We start from the raw sequence: 14,523 nt of genomic DNA, 5'->3' as shown, positions 1-14,523 counted from the left end.
TACTTACAGTATGAAGCAGAAGACATAAAAAAAAACGTTTTAAGGTTGGTCTGAACCCTGGAATTATGGAAACTTTTGGGCCTCATAACTTCTAAAAAGATGAACTTATCAAGTCTTTGCCATTCTAAATATGTATACTGTTATATACTTTAGACCAACACTTGAAACAGATTCATCAGGATCGTTCATAGTTCATAAGATTGATAAAGGTTCTTGTTCAGATCCAATAAAATGATACTACTCACTCAGAAATATTTCAATTCCTATCAGGAATCTTGTTCACTCTGGTACTGGTGTTTCTAGGTGTTTTAGAACCGGCAACACTTCTGTCTGGTTTTGATGACGTCACCAAACTTTCTTGTTGCCGAGAATTTATGACCTGGTCATAAATTTTGTCCAGTCTGTAAGCCCCCTCGTCCTTGTTCATGGTGTCTTTTCCTCTACTTCTAATCCAGATTGCTTCCTTTAGCCAGCGTGTTGTTTTGTCTGATTCTTGATCGATGACCTGAGCCTCATCCCACCCAATCACATGATTTTGGTGTGCAACATGTTCTGCAATAGCCGATTTGTGGATTTCTGAAGCTGATGCTTTTCGTTGTGACCTGGTAAAGCTCTTTGCGCTCACTTTTTCACTTTCTGATTTATGTTCCGTTAGCCTAGTCTCAAACAAGCGACCAGTTTCCCCGATGTACGTTTTGGGGCAATTCTGGCACGGGATCTCATAAATGACTTCTGCCGATTGCAATGGGTCACGCTTGTCTTTTGGATGGACTAACATGTTTCGTATCGTGCGGTGGGGTTTCATGCTAGTGGAGAATCCGTGTTTCTTAAAAATTCTTGAAACCCTCTCCGAGAGGCCCTCCACATAAGGGATGACCACAAGGGGAAATTACGATCAAAGAGGATGAGTGTCTCATTTCACATGACGTAGTGTCTTTATTCACCAATACCCCCATTGAGCTGACATTGGGCATCATTCGTCGCAAATTAGAGCAAGACCCGAATCTCAAACAAAGAACCCTGCTTACAGTTGACGACCTCATGGAGTTGGTTAATTTCATTCTAACCACAACGTATTTCACGTCCAAAGGTGTAATTTATAAGCAAAAGAAAGGCAATGGCAATGGGTAGTCCACTCAGCCCGATAGCAGTTGACCTCTTCATGGAATGGCTTGAGGAGGAAGCGATCACTACAGCCCCGCTCAATTGCAAGCCGTCTCTTTGGAAGAGATATGTAGACGATGTTCTTGAGGTTATTAAGCGTGGCGAGGCAGAGAACTTGACTAACCATCTTAATCAAGTTGACCCGACAGGGAGTATTAAGTTTACTTACGAGGAAGAATCCAACAGTAGCCTACCCTTTCTAGACACGCTCATTATCAAGAAGCCTGATGGCACCACAAAGCTCTGTATTTATCGCAAGCCAACCCATACAGATCAATACAGTTTGATTCACACCACCCACTACATCAGAAGTTAGGTGTCGTAAGAACTTTGTTAGATAGAAAAGACACCATTGTAACCGAGACAGAAGATCAGCGTAAAGAGGAGTTGCATATAAAACAAGCCCTCGCCAGATGCGGTTACCCTGAGTGGTCGATCAACAAAGTTAAAGCGGACAAAGAGAACCCTAAACCTAAGGTTAAACCCCCAAAGACACTAGGGAGAGGAGTAAAGGCCTTGTGGTCATCCCTTATGTGGAGGGCCTCTCGGAGAGGGTTTCAAGAATTTTTAAGAAACACGGATTCTCCACTAGCATGAAACCCCACCGCACGATACGAAACATGTTAGTCCATCCAAAAGACAAGCGTGACCCATTGCAATCGGCAGAAGTCATTTATGAGATCCCGTGCCAGAATTGCCCCAAAACGTACATCGGGGAAACTGGTCGCTTGTTTGAGACTAGGCTAACGGAACATAAATCAGAAAGTGAAAAAGTGAGCGCAAAGAGCTTTACCAGGTCACAACGAAAAGCATCAGCTTCAGAAATCCACAAATCGGCTATTGCAGAACATGTTGCACACCAAAATCATGTGATTGGGTGGGATGAGGCTCAGGTCATCGATCAAGAATCAGACAAAACAACACGCTGGCTAAAGGAAGCAATCTGGATTAGAAGTAGAGGAAAAGACACCATGAACAAGGACGAGGGGGCTTACAGACTGGACAAAATTTATGACCAGGTCATAAATTCTCGGCAACAAGAAAGTTTGGTGACGTCATCAAAACCAGACAGAAGTGTTGCCGGTTCTAAAAACACCTAGAAACACCAGTACCAGAGTGAACAAGATTCCTGATAGGAATTGAAATATTTCTGAGTGAGTAGTATCATTTTATTGGATCTGAACAAGAACCTTTATCAATCTTTAGACCAACAATTTAGAAGTTATGAGGCCCGAAAGTTTCCATAATTCCACGGTTCAGACCAACCTTAACCAGTTATATTTTGGGTTTTGTTTAGGTTAAAACGTTTTAATAACTTTAAATGTCGGGTTATGTAAAGGTCATGAACATGTTTTAAAACGTTTTGTATGAAAACAATATTTTTTAAATGTTTCAAAATATTATTGCAAACTATTTTTTTGCAAACATTTTTTACCAAATATTTTGTCAACACTTAGATAACATTATGTTAAAAAATATTTGCAGTAGGTTATCAAAACATGATTTTAATGTTATGAAAACGTTTTTATACCCTTTATATAACCCGACATTTAACGTTTTCTGACAACCTTTTATAACCTTTTGTGAATGATGTCGAAAACGTTTTGTGTTTGCTGGGATGTGATACATTTAAGGAAAATGAGTCGTACTGATATACAGCCGAGAACTTTTATTTGTACTGTACAAAAAGTATGATGTGACCCACCAAAAAACCGGGAACATAATGTCGGACCAAATTTAAATTCATAAATATATACAAACTTTTACAGTAAGATAATTGGCTAATGACGTTTTAGTTTAGTCGTGTTATCCAGACTACAAAGTACAAAATGTTGGTGTTGGTCCAGGTCAAGGCGGGGCTACAGAGTGAAGCTTTTGTGATTTTGTTTTCATACAAAAAAAGCTAAATTTAAGGAGTTTTTTTTGCAGAAAAAGGTGAACTTTTCTGACACTTTCCACACCCCTGGCCCCAGGCTAGGCCTATGTGGGTGTGGGTGGGATGTGGGTGCAATTGTTTGTAATTCTTTGTTCCCCCGCCAATTGCATTGGTAGCTTTTTTCAAGGATGTTCACATGAGGAGCACCATTATCAGGTAAAACAACATTGCTATACTAGTTGGCATGGCAAGTACAAGGAGATTATGGTCCGTATGCACAAACCAAGTTAGACCAGGGATAGTTGTCTCATATCCCTGGTTAGACCAGATCTATCTTTAGAACTGAACTATCTTTAGACCTGGTCTAACTACGGAAATAAGTCGAATGAAAAGGAACCTTTTGATATTTATATAAATAATGTTGTTCTATATTTTTAAAAGTCATAATAGTAGGGCAAATGTAGCTCAATATCAGCAGTGGCGGCGCCAGAAATTTTTCGGGGCGAGGGGGGCATGGGGTGAATTACAGGGGGCAAAGTCAACAAATTGTGTGCAAAATAGCTGCAAAAAGTGGTATTTTTCGTAATTTTTGGTTTTTACTGGGGGCAACAGGGGAGAAAGAGTTCTGACTGGGGCATCCCCCTGCCCCCCGTGGCGCCGCCACTGAATATCAGATGGCTGCAGTTTAACTTTTGGACTTTGCTGGGAGTAAATTAAGAAAGGGAAAGATTTAATAAAGGAATCACTCCATAAGTCCAACCTCTATAGTTAGACCAACGTTAGACATTGTCTAACTTGTTTTGTGCTTAGTGTTTATATTTGTGTGGGGTGTGGGGTCTGATTATGATCAAATTGGTCTCAAATTGTTCCGCTTGGAAAAATAATTTAATCAAAGAATAGTTTATCATATCCAAGGTGTTTTGTAACCAGCGTAACAGGGCAAAACAAAAGACAAAGGCCCACTTGAATCGTGTTAATCTTGACCTATTTTGTGATGTTACTCAGTAACAAAATACCTGAGATATGGCTTTTTTTTTTAAAGTCATATACATTAAACGTAAATCCAAGTCCATTCGCCTTCTTCGAGAGAGCGACGTCAGTGTGTGCTCCAGTGCGAGTATTTGATACATTCTGTACACGTGCGAGCTGCGACGTAATCCCTGCTCCGACAAAGTATTGACGGCGTCACTCTCTTGAGGCAGCCAAATGGACTATAATAATAATAGTAGATCTCAACAATTAGCTAAAATATATATATATGAACGGGATAGTGTCTGAAAAGCCCGGCCAACTATACTAGTATTATTCCAGATGCTAATTTGCGTCTTCCGAACCAAAATTACGAAATAATTTGAAAATGTTATGTCTTCACGAAAGAGAACTTAGTACTAATTTCTTTTATTATCCGTCCACAGTCAGAACAGAATCACTCAATGACGTTGAAGTATCTAAGAATATTATAACATAGACCCTGAAAGTGATATTTGTCACAGATGCAGACACCATGATGGACATGTCTGCATACATGACTCTAAGCACTATATCCAGAATCACAGGATGACGTCGAGATATTGCTTTCTGATTTTGACAACTTATTCCTTCTCCGTTGGCCATGTTGCGTATCAGGAGGGAACAATGCTATAGCCGGTGAAGACAAAGTAGACATAGGTCTGTGGTGCAATTCCAATGCGTCAAAATCTTTTTCGAACTCATACAATTCATGCGAACTAATACTTCTCGATGCCAATTTTGGGTTGCGATTGGTTACTGGTACCGTCCTATGACGCCTGCGTGCTATAAGTGATTCACTCTTAGCCCCTGTCATAGATGGAGAAGGGGGACTAGGGGTCGAAGGTCTTGGGAACCTTCTCATAGGTGAAGGCATTGATGGTTTCACACTATACGCCAGTATGTCACTTGGTGTCACAGACAACTCAGAGGCCTGATCATCTGTTTCTTGGTCTATATCAAGTTCAATCATGTCATCTGCAGCTATTGCTATTTTAACATTTGGACATGGTGTCTTAGGCCTTGAAAGTTGCATTCTTTTTGTCTGTCCTTGTCTCTTCGTCCATTGAGAATCATCTGGACAAGGACTCATTGGTCGTGTTACAGCTAGTTCCTCATCATCAAAAGAATCATGGGTTATAGATGGAAAAGGACAATTGTCCGTCGCATCCATTCGAGGAGTCATTGGTCGCGTAGGATATAACTCATCACGATCTCCTTCCGTCGCGTTCAAACGAGGAGTCGCCGGTCGCATTGGACATACCTCGTGATCTACATCGGTCGCATTCATACGAGGAGTCGCCGGACGCCGAGGAGTCGTTGGACGCCGAGGAGTCGTCGGACGCCGAGGATACACCTCATGGTCTATATCGGTTGCATTCATACGAGGACATGCCGGACGCCGAGGAGTCGTCGGACGCGTTGGATATATCTCATGATCATGATCTACTTCGGTTGCATTTATACGAGGAGTCATCGGACGCCGAGGAGTCGCTGGGCGTGTCGGATATTCCTCATGATCTACTTCGGTTACATTCATACGAGGACTCGCCGAACGCGTCGGATATACCTCATGATCTACTTGAGATGTCGTTACCTGCACTTGGTGGTCTGAATAATCCACGCAAGTTGTCCTGACCAAACGTCGCCTCGGGGACATCATAGGTGAAGGCGGCCCTGGAGGAGGCGATGCAGTTCTCATATGATATCCTTCATCAGGATAAAGATATGGATTATGGTTATCTTTATAATCCTGTTGCATCGATGAATTTTCGTCCTGTGGTGAGCGAGATGAAGTTGAAATTCGAGGAAGAATTTTAAAGGGTGACAGACTGTCCGAGTTTATTCTTCGAGCCATCTGAGGAGACGGAACAGGTGTAATTCGGATAACTGGAACGGGAGTCGTAGGAGATCGTTGATGATGCATGTCCATCTCATCGGAACTTGTACTACCGCCATAGTGAGATAAATTAGTACCTTTCTGTCGTAAAAACGACGTGTCCTCAACATTAACAGTCAATTCGTGGGCGGAAAAGAACCTGCCTTTGTTGTGCTGCGTTATTTCATTGTCAGAATTGTCGGCTGGTGTTGGCGACCATGTTCTAGAACGGTTTCGAGTCGCCATGAAACTGCTTTGATGTTGACAAAATGTCGGTTTTCATAAATAAGATGGTGATCCAACATTGGTGATTCTCTATGATGAACAGAAGATTCTTTAATTGCACATCTAGTGTAAATATCATTTTACAACCGATGGTGTTATCAGATTGTCCTTAAAAGCCATTGAAATATCGTAATGACAACTTCAACGTCAGAGTGTACACTTGCTTTGTATCCCATAATTCACTTGGGCACGATGTGTATCAGGTCTATGCGTTTGCTCAGAAGATCGGTTGCGAGATCTTTCCGCTATCATCATTAAAAGATCCAAAGAAGAGTTTAGACAATTGTTTTAGACCTTTTTTTATATTTCAAGCTTGTGTAACAATCCGGCAAATATGACTCTCAGCTACAAAATAGGCCTAATCGAGGGTCCAGCATAATCTGGTGCCCATATTTTTTCCATAAGCATGGCAAGTAAAACGTGTTCACTGCATCGAAATACGAAATGAACTCTGGGATTTTGATTTAGGTCTTGACAAAAATTGCAGCACTACATCATGTAACACCTGCTTAGGACGGTTGAATAGGGCAACTACGTCAGCACAGATGAACGGAAACCATCCATTAGAACAAGACAATGGTTCTTTGACATGAACTTAGCAACTGATTAGATGTCTTATTGATTATATTATTTTACAAAATAGCATAATTACTAGAAATTAATTGAATTAAAAAGAATAGAAATGGGAGGTTGTGTCACGTTTATATTGTCGGTTGATCGTGCACTTATGCTTTATGCGAATCATCATTATTTTAGCATTATCATCATACATCCCTTAAACAGGGGTTGGCAACCTTTTTAACTACAAAAACTGTGCTCAATAAAGTTAAAAATCTGTCCATCAAAATGAACCAAAATTGCACACAGGATTACTTCAATAGGCCTAATTCGTATCACATGTCACAGCCTGGAAATTTCGGCAACATATAGTTTAAGACACGTAATGAAATAAATGAAGGTATTCGTGAGAGAGTGTTGGGCGCACGGGGGTGGCGTATGTGTCCGCATTGGCTATGTCGGGGTGTGTTTATGTTTGTTGGGTACGAATCGTACGAATGTTATTTTTGTGAGGCAATCCTGAGACAGGAAAGTGCACATTGCTGTTACATTACACACGTAGACTTTACACGTACACACCCCGGGTACACACGTCAAATGGGCTGTGACATGTGGTCCAGGAGGCTGTTCCATGGGGTTCAAAGTCGGTATATTTTGCTGTTGTGTCATTTGGGCAACTGCTTGGTAACTGACGTGTTTAGAGTAGAGTATTGAAGTAATCCTGTGTGTAATTTTGGTTCATTTTGATGCATGGACAGGATTTTAAGATATGACATTGTGAAAAATTGTGAGTTTCGTTTTGAGCCCAGTTTATATAAATTTTGTTTGTGATAGATGTTATAGGGGATGACCACTTCTGGCCTCCATGCCCTTTTGATCATCTCCTCCATGTCATTACTTGTCTTTCTGTTTCTTTCGTGTTTTTTTATATGCTTATATTCTTGCTTGTTGTTTAATCTTGATGTTAATGTAGATAATATGGAAAATAAAGACTTATTATTATATGGGCCAGAAATATAAATAACAAATCAATAATTACGCGGGCCGCGGATTAGGACACTAACAAAGCGAGGTGCGGGTTTCAGAGTCCGTTCAGGAAGCTTCAAGAGTCCGGGAAACTTTTAATTTTTGAAACGTGAACGTTTAAGTTCCGGGCGTTTTCGTGGTTTTTGGGAGGCAAAATGAATTAAATGACTGAAACTTTCATCGGACTGTCTCAGCATCAGTTCTGTGTGTGAAATAATTGATCCTGTTGCGTTGGTGTAATAATCTCCGACCCATTGACAAGATCCTTGGAACGCGCAGCCCTACCCGTATATTAGGGTACCATAGGCCTATAGCGAGAGATATTTTTCGAACTAATTTTGTATTTCAACTCAAATTCTGCTGAAAGATATTGTTGTCAACATGGTCACTATTTTATACGGTCATGTTCATCAGGTCAACGACATTATATTTTGGCAGGTCGTTTAATTACGAATTACCACCTACATTTTTCCTATGAAGCCAAAGTCAGGAAAGTCTACATTACTTTAATTGGTACTACGTTTAGTTGTGAAAACGTGTGTTTGTTCTGTAGGCCATATATAGATCTTAAATTAGTTTATGCCATAGCCTGGAAATATAATGAAAACCGTCAACAACAAGAAAGAGACCCGAGTCTCGGAAAGAGTAAGACCATGTCAAGAAAGAAACGCACTGCAAAAACTCGGGACCGGGTGTTGTAACGCCGGTTGGCGTCAATAGAGAACCACACCCAGGGGGGTTAGTTTTTAACACTTCGGGTGTTATTGTTAATTTGTTATACCTTCCATATGTCGAAAATGACACCAAGAGTGCAAAAATAAAACCCTGGGTGCGGTCCTCTATTGACTCCAAACGGCATGAACGGTTACGGTGTTACTTTTTAACACCCCGAGTTTTTGGAGTGCGCTTTGATTGGAAATAGCTGGAAATCTGACCACTGACGGTAACATGCAGAGAGAGTACGCCATAAGTAGTACATGAATCGGGTTGAAGTCGGCTTGATAATCATGATGAGGAAGAACTAGCAACCAGCTGTGGTTTGCCAGTGCGAGTGCCAATGAAGAAGCAGAAGTTGGAGAACAGACAATCCCTTTGAGGATGAAATCTCGCAGAACACGCTTCTCAAGTGATCCCACAAGTCAAAATGCTAGAGGTGAGATCAGGGAGGCATATGACCAGAGAAGATGTAATAAAATTTATTACATCATCACTGATATGACTTGCACCACTTGAAAAGAACACTTCTTGAAGTGACGCGTTGACTTGGCTATAGGACTGCATGCAAAATAAAGACTGCACAAAAAAGTAACACAACTGTTATATTATACGCCTATAGCTTCTGAGCTATTAATCGTATTCATAATATTGTAACATAGAAAGGCGATTTATTTACGCGTATTTTGATACCATCATTGACCATCGGCAAGGTTTGGTAGTGATGCTAATGAAGAAGCAGGAGAACAGAAAATATTAAAGCTGATTGGCCCAATTGTACCAAATGTTGTTTTCTACTTTCTACTTCACATTGAGACCCATCGCCCAAACATTCTTATTCCAATTTCCAAGTAGTTTTAAGTTCAACTCCTCCAGCGATTTGGATTCTAGAGGCAGAAGTGTGTCACACTGGCCCACATTGAAAGGTGCCTGATTTCCGGGGTGGTAACCACCAAACTGCCATATTTTTCATTCATACCGCCTAAACAAAACATTTTCCAGGCTTAAATGTTCACTGGGCTTATGAAAAAAATATGCGCTTTCACCTGACAAACTCTGCAATTTGATGTGCCTGGGGTATAAAGTGGGGGTTCAGGCTGTCAATCGGGTCACACACCTTGAATCCTGGCCATGTTCCACATTTCAATGAAAAATATAGTCTTCATGTTGATTCAATATTGGTCTAATAATCGAGTCAATAAGTCAACATAGTAAATAAGTAACATGGTGCCAGAGGGTGGTGCACTGAACAGTAAAAAAGGAAGCTGAGACATGGTAAAATGTTTTGTCATTTATATGTATTGTGAGTCATCGGTATTATTTTTGTCCCAAATGAGAGAAAAGGGCAAAACCCAACATCTTTTATTGGTCTCTCACTCTATGCAAAATCACATTTATATGCCTCTATGCCTTCAAACCAGTTTCTTTCAAGGTAAATTTCCCATGTGCATGTAAATTTAATTTAAGATGCACACTGACTGCAGAAATATGACAGGTTAAAAAGGGTGTACTACATGTACACCCCTGACCAATTTTGTGCCTAATTTTGCATTTTTCTTAAAAATTGTAGCACATTGGTGATAAGTAAGATATGTATATTATAGGGGCAAGGACTATAAGTACTGTACTGAAAATTCAGCAACTCAAAGCAAGTAGTTATTGATTTATTGATCAAATATTGGTTTTCCCTCATTTTTGACTGTAACTCCACAAGCGTTGTCTGTGCTGAAATAAAATTTCCAGTGCAGTAGTTGTAGTACTTGCCCCTATAATATACATATCTTACTTGTCCCCAATACGCTATAATTTTTGAGAAAAATGCAAAAATAGGCACAAAATTGGGCAGGGGTGTAGTACCCCCTTAATCTCTTACAAAATATAATGCCATCATGATCATATATCAATTCAAAATGTGACACAACAAGAACATGAAGTTGAAAACATTTGGTATTTAAACAATGCAGAACAAAAGATTTGAATGCTTGTACATGTACCTCATCCATATTTTTCAAACTTTGCTTAAGGGGTCACATAGGAACATGCTATCAAGTAATAAACCGGAGATGAAATTTAATTGATTTATGTGAGAAAGTGAAGGTAATTATATGTAGGCTTAAAAAAGGTCTGTTTCCTGTAAGTGTCCTAAAAATCTAAATGTAATTTTTTATTTATTTTATAGTCAGGATGTACAAGTAACATATGCCTCATATCAGAAATAATTGTTGTCAAATCAGAGTACACAATGTAGGTTTAGATAACAGATATGAAAATCAAGTTTTAAAAAAATTATAAATTGACTTTTATAGGATTAAGTGATTAGATTGCCTTCCTGGGTATGCTTTTCACACAAAATATGCAAAAATCATTTGTTGCCTGAAAATATCATTTTATACTGGATTTCTCAAGGACCAAAATGTGGAAAATTTGCTCCCAAACACTAAATGTTTAAAGCCTACAATACAGGAACAAATTTTTTTAGCCTTAGGGTTAGGGCTTACATAGTCTCTTTTATGATTGTCATCTTCTCTTTTCGAGGTTTTGAAGCATGTTTCTTTTTAAAAAAATTGTTAAACAGTTGTAAAGTTCAAAGAAAATTTCACTATGAAGCTCTCTTCCTCAGACATCACAAATTCTTTAGGTGCCAGTTACTAAAGATTTCAAGATAGCCAGCTGGTAGTGGCAACCTAAATCTAAAATCTCGCACCTCTCTTCTTCAGGCATCACAAAGGTGTCAGTTACGGTACTATAGATTTCAAGATGATCAGCTGGCAGTGTAGTGGCAAACCAGATCTATAATACTGCCAAATTTTCAAAAAGCATCACTTTTTATCAATCCATCAACCTGCAACATATCATTTTAATTTGGATACTATTCAGCATCAAGTTTAGCCATTCCTAATTTGGCACGCCTTGCTTTCTTTTTCTCTTCTTTTCTTCTCTTCTTCTCTTCAAGTTCCATCTCTTCCAGCATAGATTTGAAATATTTACTACGGTGATCAACATGATAACCAAGCTTAAGTCGAGCTTCTACCAGAAGTTTAGCCCTTTTCTTCTTCTGTTCCTCCTCTTTGCGTTTCTCATCTAGGATTTTATCGTCAAATTCTTTCAACCATTGTGGCATCTTGGCCATGTTGGCTGCAATAATCTTCTCCCTGAAACAACAAATAAAGAATACCAGTAATAACTAATATGGCACATTCAGAATGAAAATGAAATATACACAAAAACCTGACAACATTAACACATTGAAGTGAATTTCAGGTCCTTCAGTGATATGGTATGGATATGATGTGTGATGAGATGATAGCGGTGGCAAACTTGAATAACTGATTCACGTTGATTAATGTGTGTTTATTACTCCACGTTATGATTTATTCAAGTTTGCCACCGCTATCATCTCATCACATCTTAAAACAACTGTGATTGAATTCTTGTTTCTAGGAAATATATGTAAAAAAGGCAATTTGAACAGGCCTACCGCTAAAACTTTGCGTTGACTGATGTCTCATCTAGTCACGATTATCGCACTTTCAGTTTCCCACGCGTTTGAACGGGAATTGGATTGCGTACTTTTTCGATGTCTAGTGAGCAAATTTTTTCAATATTTTGAGAATATGACGTCAAATTTTCTATTCTGTATTGTTTGGTAATAATGTCTTTTGCCAATAGTATGTTTAAAGTTGTAATTTTGTGTTTTTGATCATAAAGATCTGATATTTTCGTCCCGATTCAATTCTGAACCTTCGCAAGGGTGCCGATTTCGCAGAACTTTGACGATAATTTTGCCTTTTGGACACTAAAATGCTTTCGATCCTTAATTTTGTTTCAATCGAGTCTTAAATTAGCAAGCACAATACGGTTGGTACCACTTTTATATACATTGATGAAATTTTAAAGATTTTTTTCAAGTTTCTAACCGGCGCAAATCATTAAGTGTGTATTTCCCATTGACATCCAAAATGGCGTAAGCCAGTCCTCAATATACATAGGTACGGCGTATATAGGACTGGCAAGCGAGTCTAGTCTCATCTTTTGATCTGCTGTTCTAAATAAAAAATACGGCGCGCGTCGCGACACTAAATTTAAAAACGCGCGATACAATTTAAACGCGAGATTACATGACATGATGGAAGGAGTCGGACGCGACGGTGGGATGTTTTTCAATGATCAACAGTTTCTACAGTAACTGTTGCACACATACATACCTCTGAAGTTCTTTTAATCTACGCTGCTTTCTTTCAGCTTCAAGTTCCTCTTGCATCTCCAGTAAAGTTGGACACCATTCCTTTTCGAACGCTTTCATTTTTTCCACTTCAGTCTTTGTTGGCCACATAATTGAAGGATCAATCCCTGACGCTTTTCCTTCCCACGAGTATTTCTTAGCCATGAATGTTCTCGATTCATAATATCTATTTAGCCTCTGCAAGTACGGTGGTGGAACAATTCGTTTTTGTTCAGACTCTGGTTGTTCATCATGTTCATGATTGGGATTTTCACCTTCAAGATCTTGTTGCAACCTAGATTTGTCCATTTGTTCCGTTTTATTGGTGAACTGACCACAATGCCGAATACTTTGAGATAATGTTATTGCTGATAAGCAGTTTCGACCCTGAAAGGATCGACTTGACATGGTATTTTGGCGAAATAACCAAACATTTTCAACAACTTTTTGCGTTGCACTTCTGCACCTGGAGGCTGCCATGTTTTTCTTGTAGTGATGGGCGATATCGTATGCTCCTCCGGTACTCATGTTAGTGGCGTAGCCAAGGTGGGGGGAGGGGTTGCTGAAAAGCCCCCCCCCCCTTGCCCTAGGGCTTGAAGGGTCAAAATTGATCAGAATATACATCTTCCTATCAATCAATCAATTCTGGAAATCCCGCCTCTTATTTCAGCCCAGACGAGCACCTAGTGCTCTACAGCCCGGTCGCGAGGCTCATCCATCGGGGGAAACGGGGCAGTGAGGGGTGGGGCACTCAACATTCAAGCTATTACTAGTATTAGAACTGCCTATTGGGTACAAAACGTTGTTTTAAAAAGGGGGGGTCATTGATTGGGTACAAACAAAATGAAAAAGGGGGTCTCGGGGTATAAAAGTTTGAAAAAAGGGAGTAAGGGGTCATTAGGTAGCAAATTTTGAAAAATGGAGCAAAATTCTATTTCTTGTTCCAAATTTTCAATACAAATTTGCTAATGATAGGCCTAAGAGAATTGGAACTTGTTTCCACATTATTTTGTGGCATTTTGATGATGCAATTCTAGAAAAAAGGGGATCATGGGGGAGCCGCGACCAAAAACAGGGGGGTCACGGTAGCCGCACTTAAAAAAAGGGGGTCATCGGGTATGACTTTTAAAAAAGGCGGTCAGGGGTCAGTGCAATAATTATGTATACCCCGGTCTGGTGAATTATAGGGGGGCAAAGATTTTTGCCAGGCGAAAAGGAGGGGCAAGCATTTTTGGCAGGTCGAAAGGGGGTCAAGCGATTTTTGGCAGGTCGAAAGGGGGGGCAAGCAATTTTTGGCATCAATATTTTGGGCACCATTTCTATATTACGCCCTAAAAAGGTATAGGAAAACGTTAGGAACACATTCAAACAGGGTTCGCAGGTTTTTGCCGCAGGTGGAAAAACCATGGTTTTAACTGCTGTTTTTTCCACTTGGCAAAAACAGTTTTTGCCGGCAAAAATGGCAAAAACTAAACAACTGATAAATGTTTCACTTTTTTCATCTCAAAACAAATAGATTTAATACGGCAAGATTTGGTAATTATAAGTAATGTTTTAAGAAATTATATGTATGGATTTTCATTGTTCAATAGTGCACTTAGTGCATATGTGTCATATCAAATCCAAAAAGTTTTCATTTTAAAGATTTGATGAGACAAAAAATATGTCAAATGATTCCTTAAATGTTATGTGTTACTGTTTATGAGCTTTCTGTGTTAATTTTTTATACTTGACTGAGGTGCTGTGCAATAACTTATGAGCCCCCCGGGGGTAAAATTTCAAACGGCTCGC

At 39.6% G+C, this 14,523-nt stretch overlaps 2 protein-coding genes across 2 annotated transcripts; one reads left to right on the top strand and one right to left on the bottom strand.

The window, feature by feature from the left end:
- Positions 1 to 1,117: 1,117 nt before the first annotated feature.
- On the top strand, positions 1,118 to 1,480 carry LOC140161115 (uncharacterized). Its single transcript, XM_072184521.1, has one exon. The coding sequence runs from the start codon at positions 1,118 to 1,120 to the stop codon at positions 1,478 to 1,480; it is 363 nt and encodes a 120-aa protein (XP_072040622.1).
- A 9,130-nt stretch (positions 1,481 to 10,610) lies between these two features.
- On the bottom strand, positions 10,611 to 13,235 carry LOC140147854 (large ribosomal subunit protein mL64-like). The gene is made up of 2 exons (XM_072169628.1): positions 12,716 to 13,235; positions 10,611 to 11,662 (listed from the first exon to the last, which is right to left on the bottom strand). The coding sequence occupies exons 1-2, from the start codon at positions 13,210 to 13,212 to the stop codon at positions 11,380 to 11,382; spliced, it is 780 nt and encodes a 259-aa protein (XP_072025729.1). The 5' UTR covers positions 13,213 to 13,235; the 3' UTR covers positions 10,611 to 11,379.
- Positions 13,236 to 14,523: the final 1,288 nt, after the last annotated feature.

This window comes from Amphiura filiformis, chromosome 1 (assembly GCF_039555335.1).
Source record: "Amphiura filiformis chromosome 1, Afil_fr2py, whole genome shotgun sequence".
Lineage (NCBI taxonomy): Eukaryota > Metazoa > Echinodermata > Ophiuroidea > Amphilepidida > Amphiuridae > Amphiura > Amphiura filiformis.
This window is presented reverse-complemented; position numbering and strand designations above follow the sequence as displayed.

What these genes read in the sequence shown, in the direction of transcription:
- LOC140147854 (XM_072169628.1), bottom strand. Translation starts at nt 13,212, where the DNA reads ATGGCAGCCTCCAGGTGCAGAAGTGCAACGCAAAAAGTTGTTGAAAAT. An exon ending in AGATTAAAAGAACTTCAGAG is followed by an intron (nt 11,663 to 12,715) that starts GTATGTATGTGT and finishes TTGTTGTTTCAG; the next exon opens with GGAGAAGATTATTGCAGCCA.
- LOC140161115 (XM_072184521.1), top strand. Translation starts at nt 1,118, where the DNA reads ATGGCAATGGGTAGTCCACTCAGCCCGATAGCAGTTGACCTCTTCATG.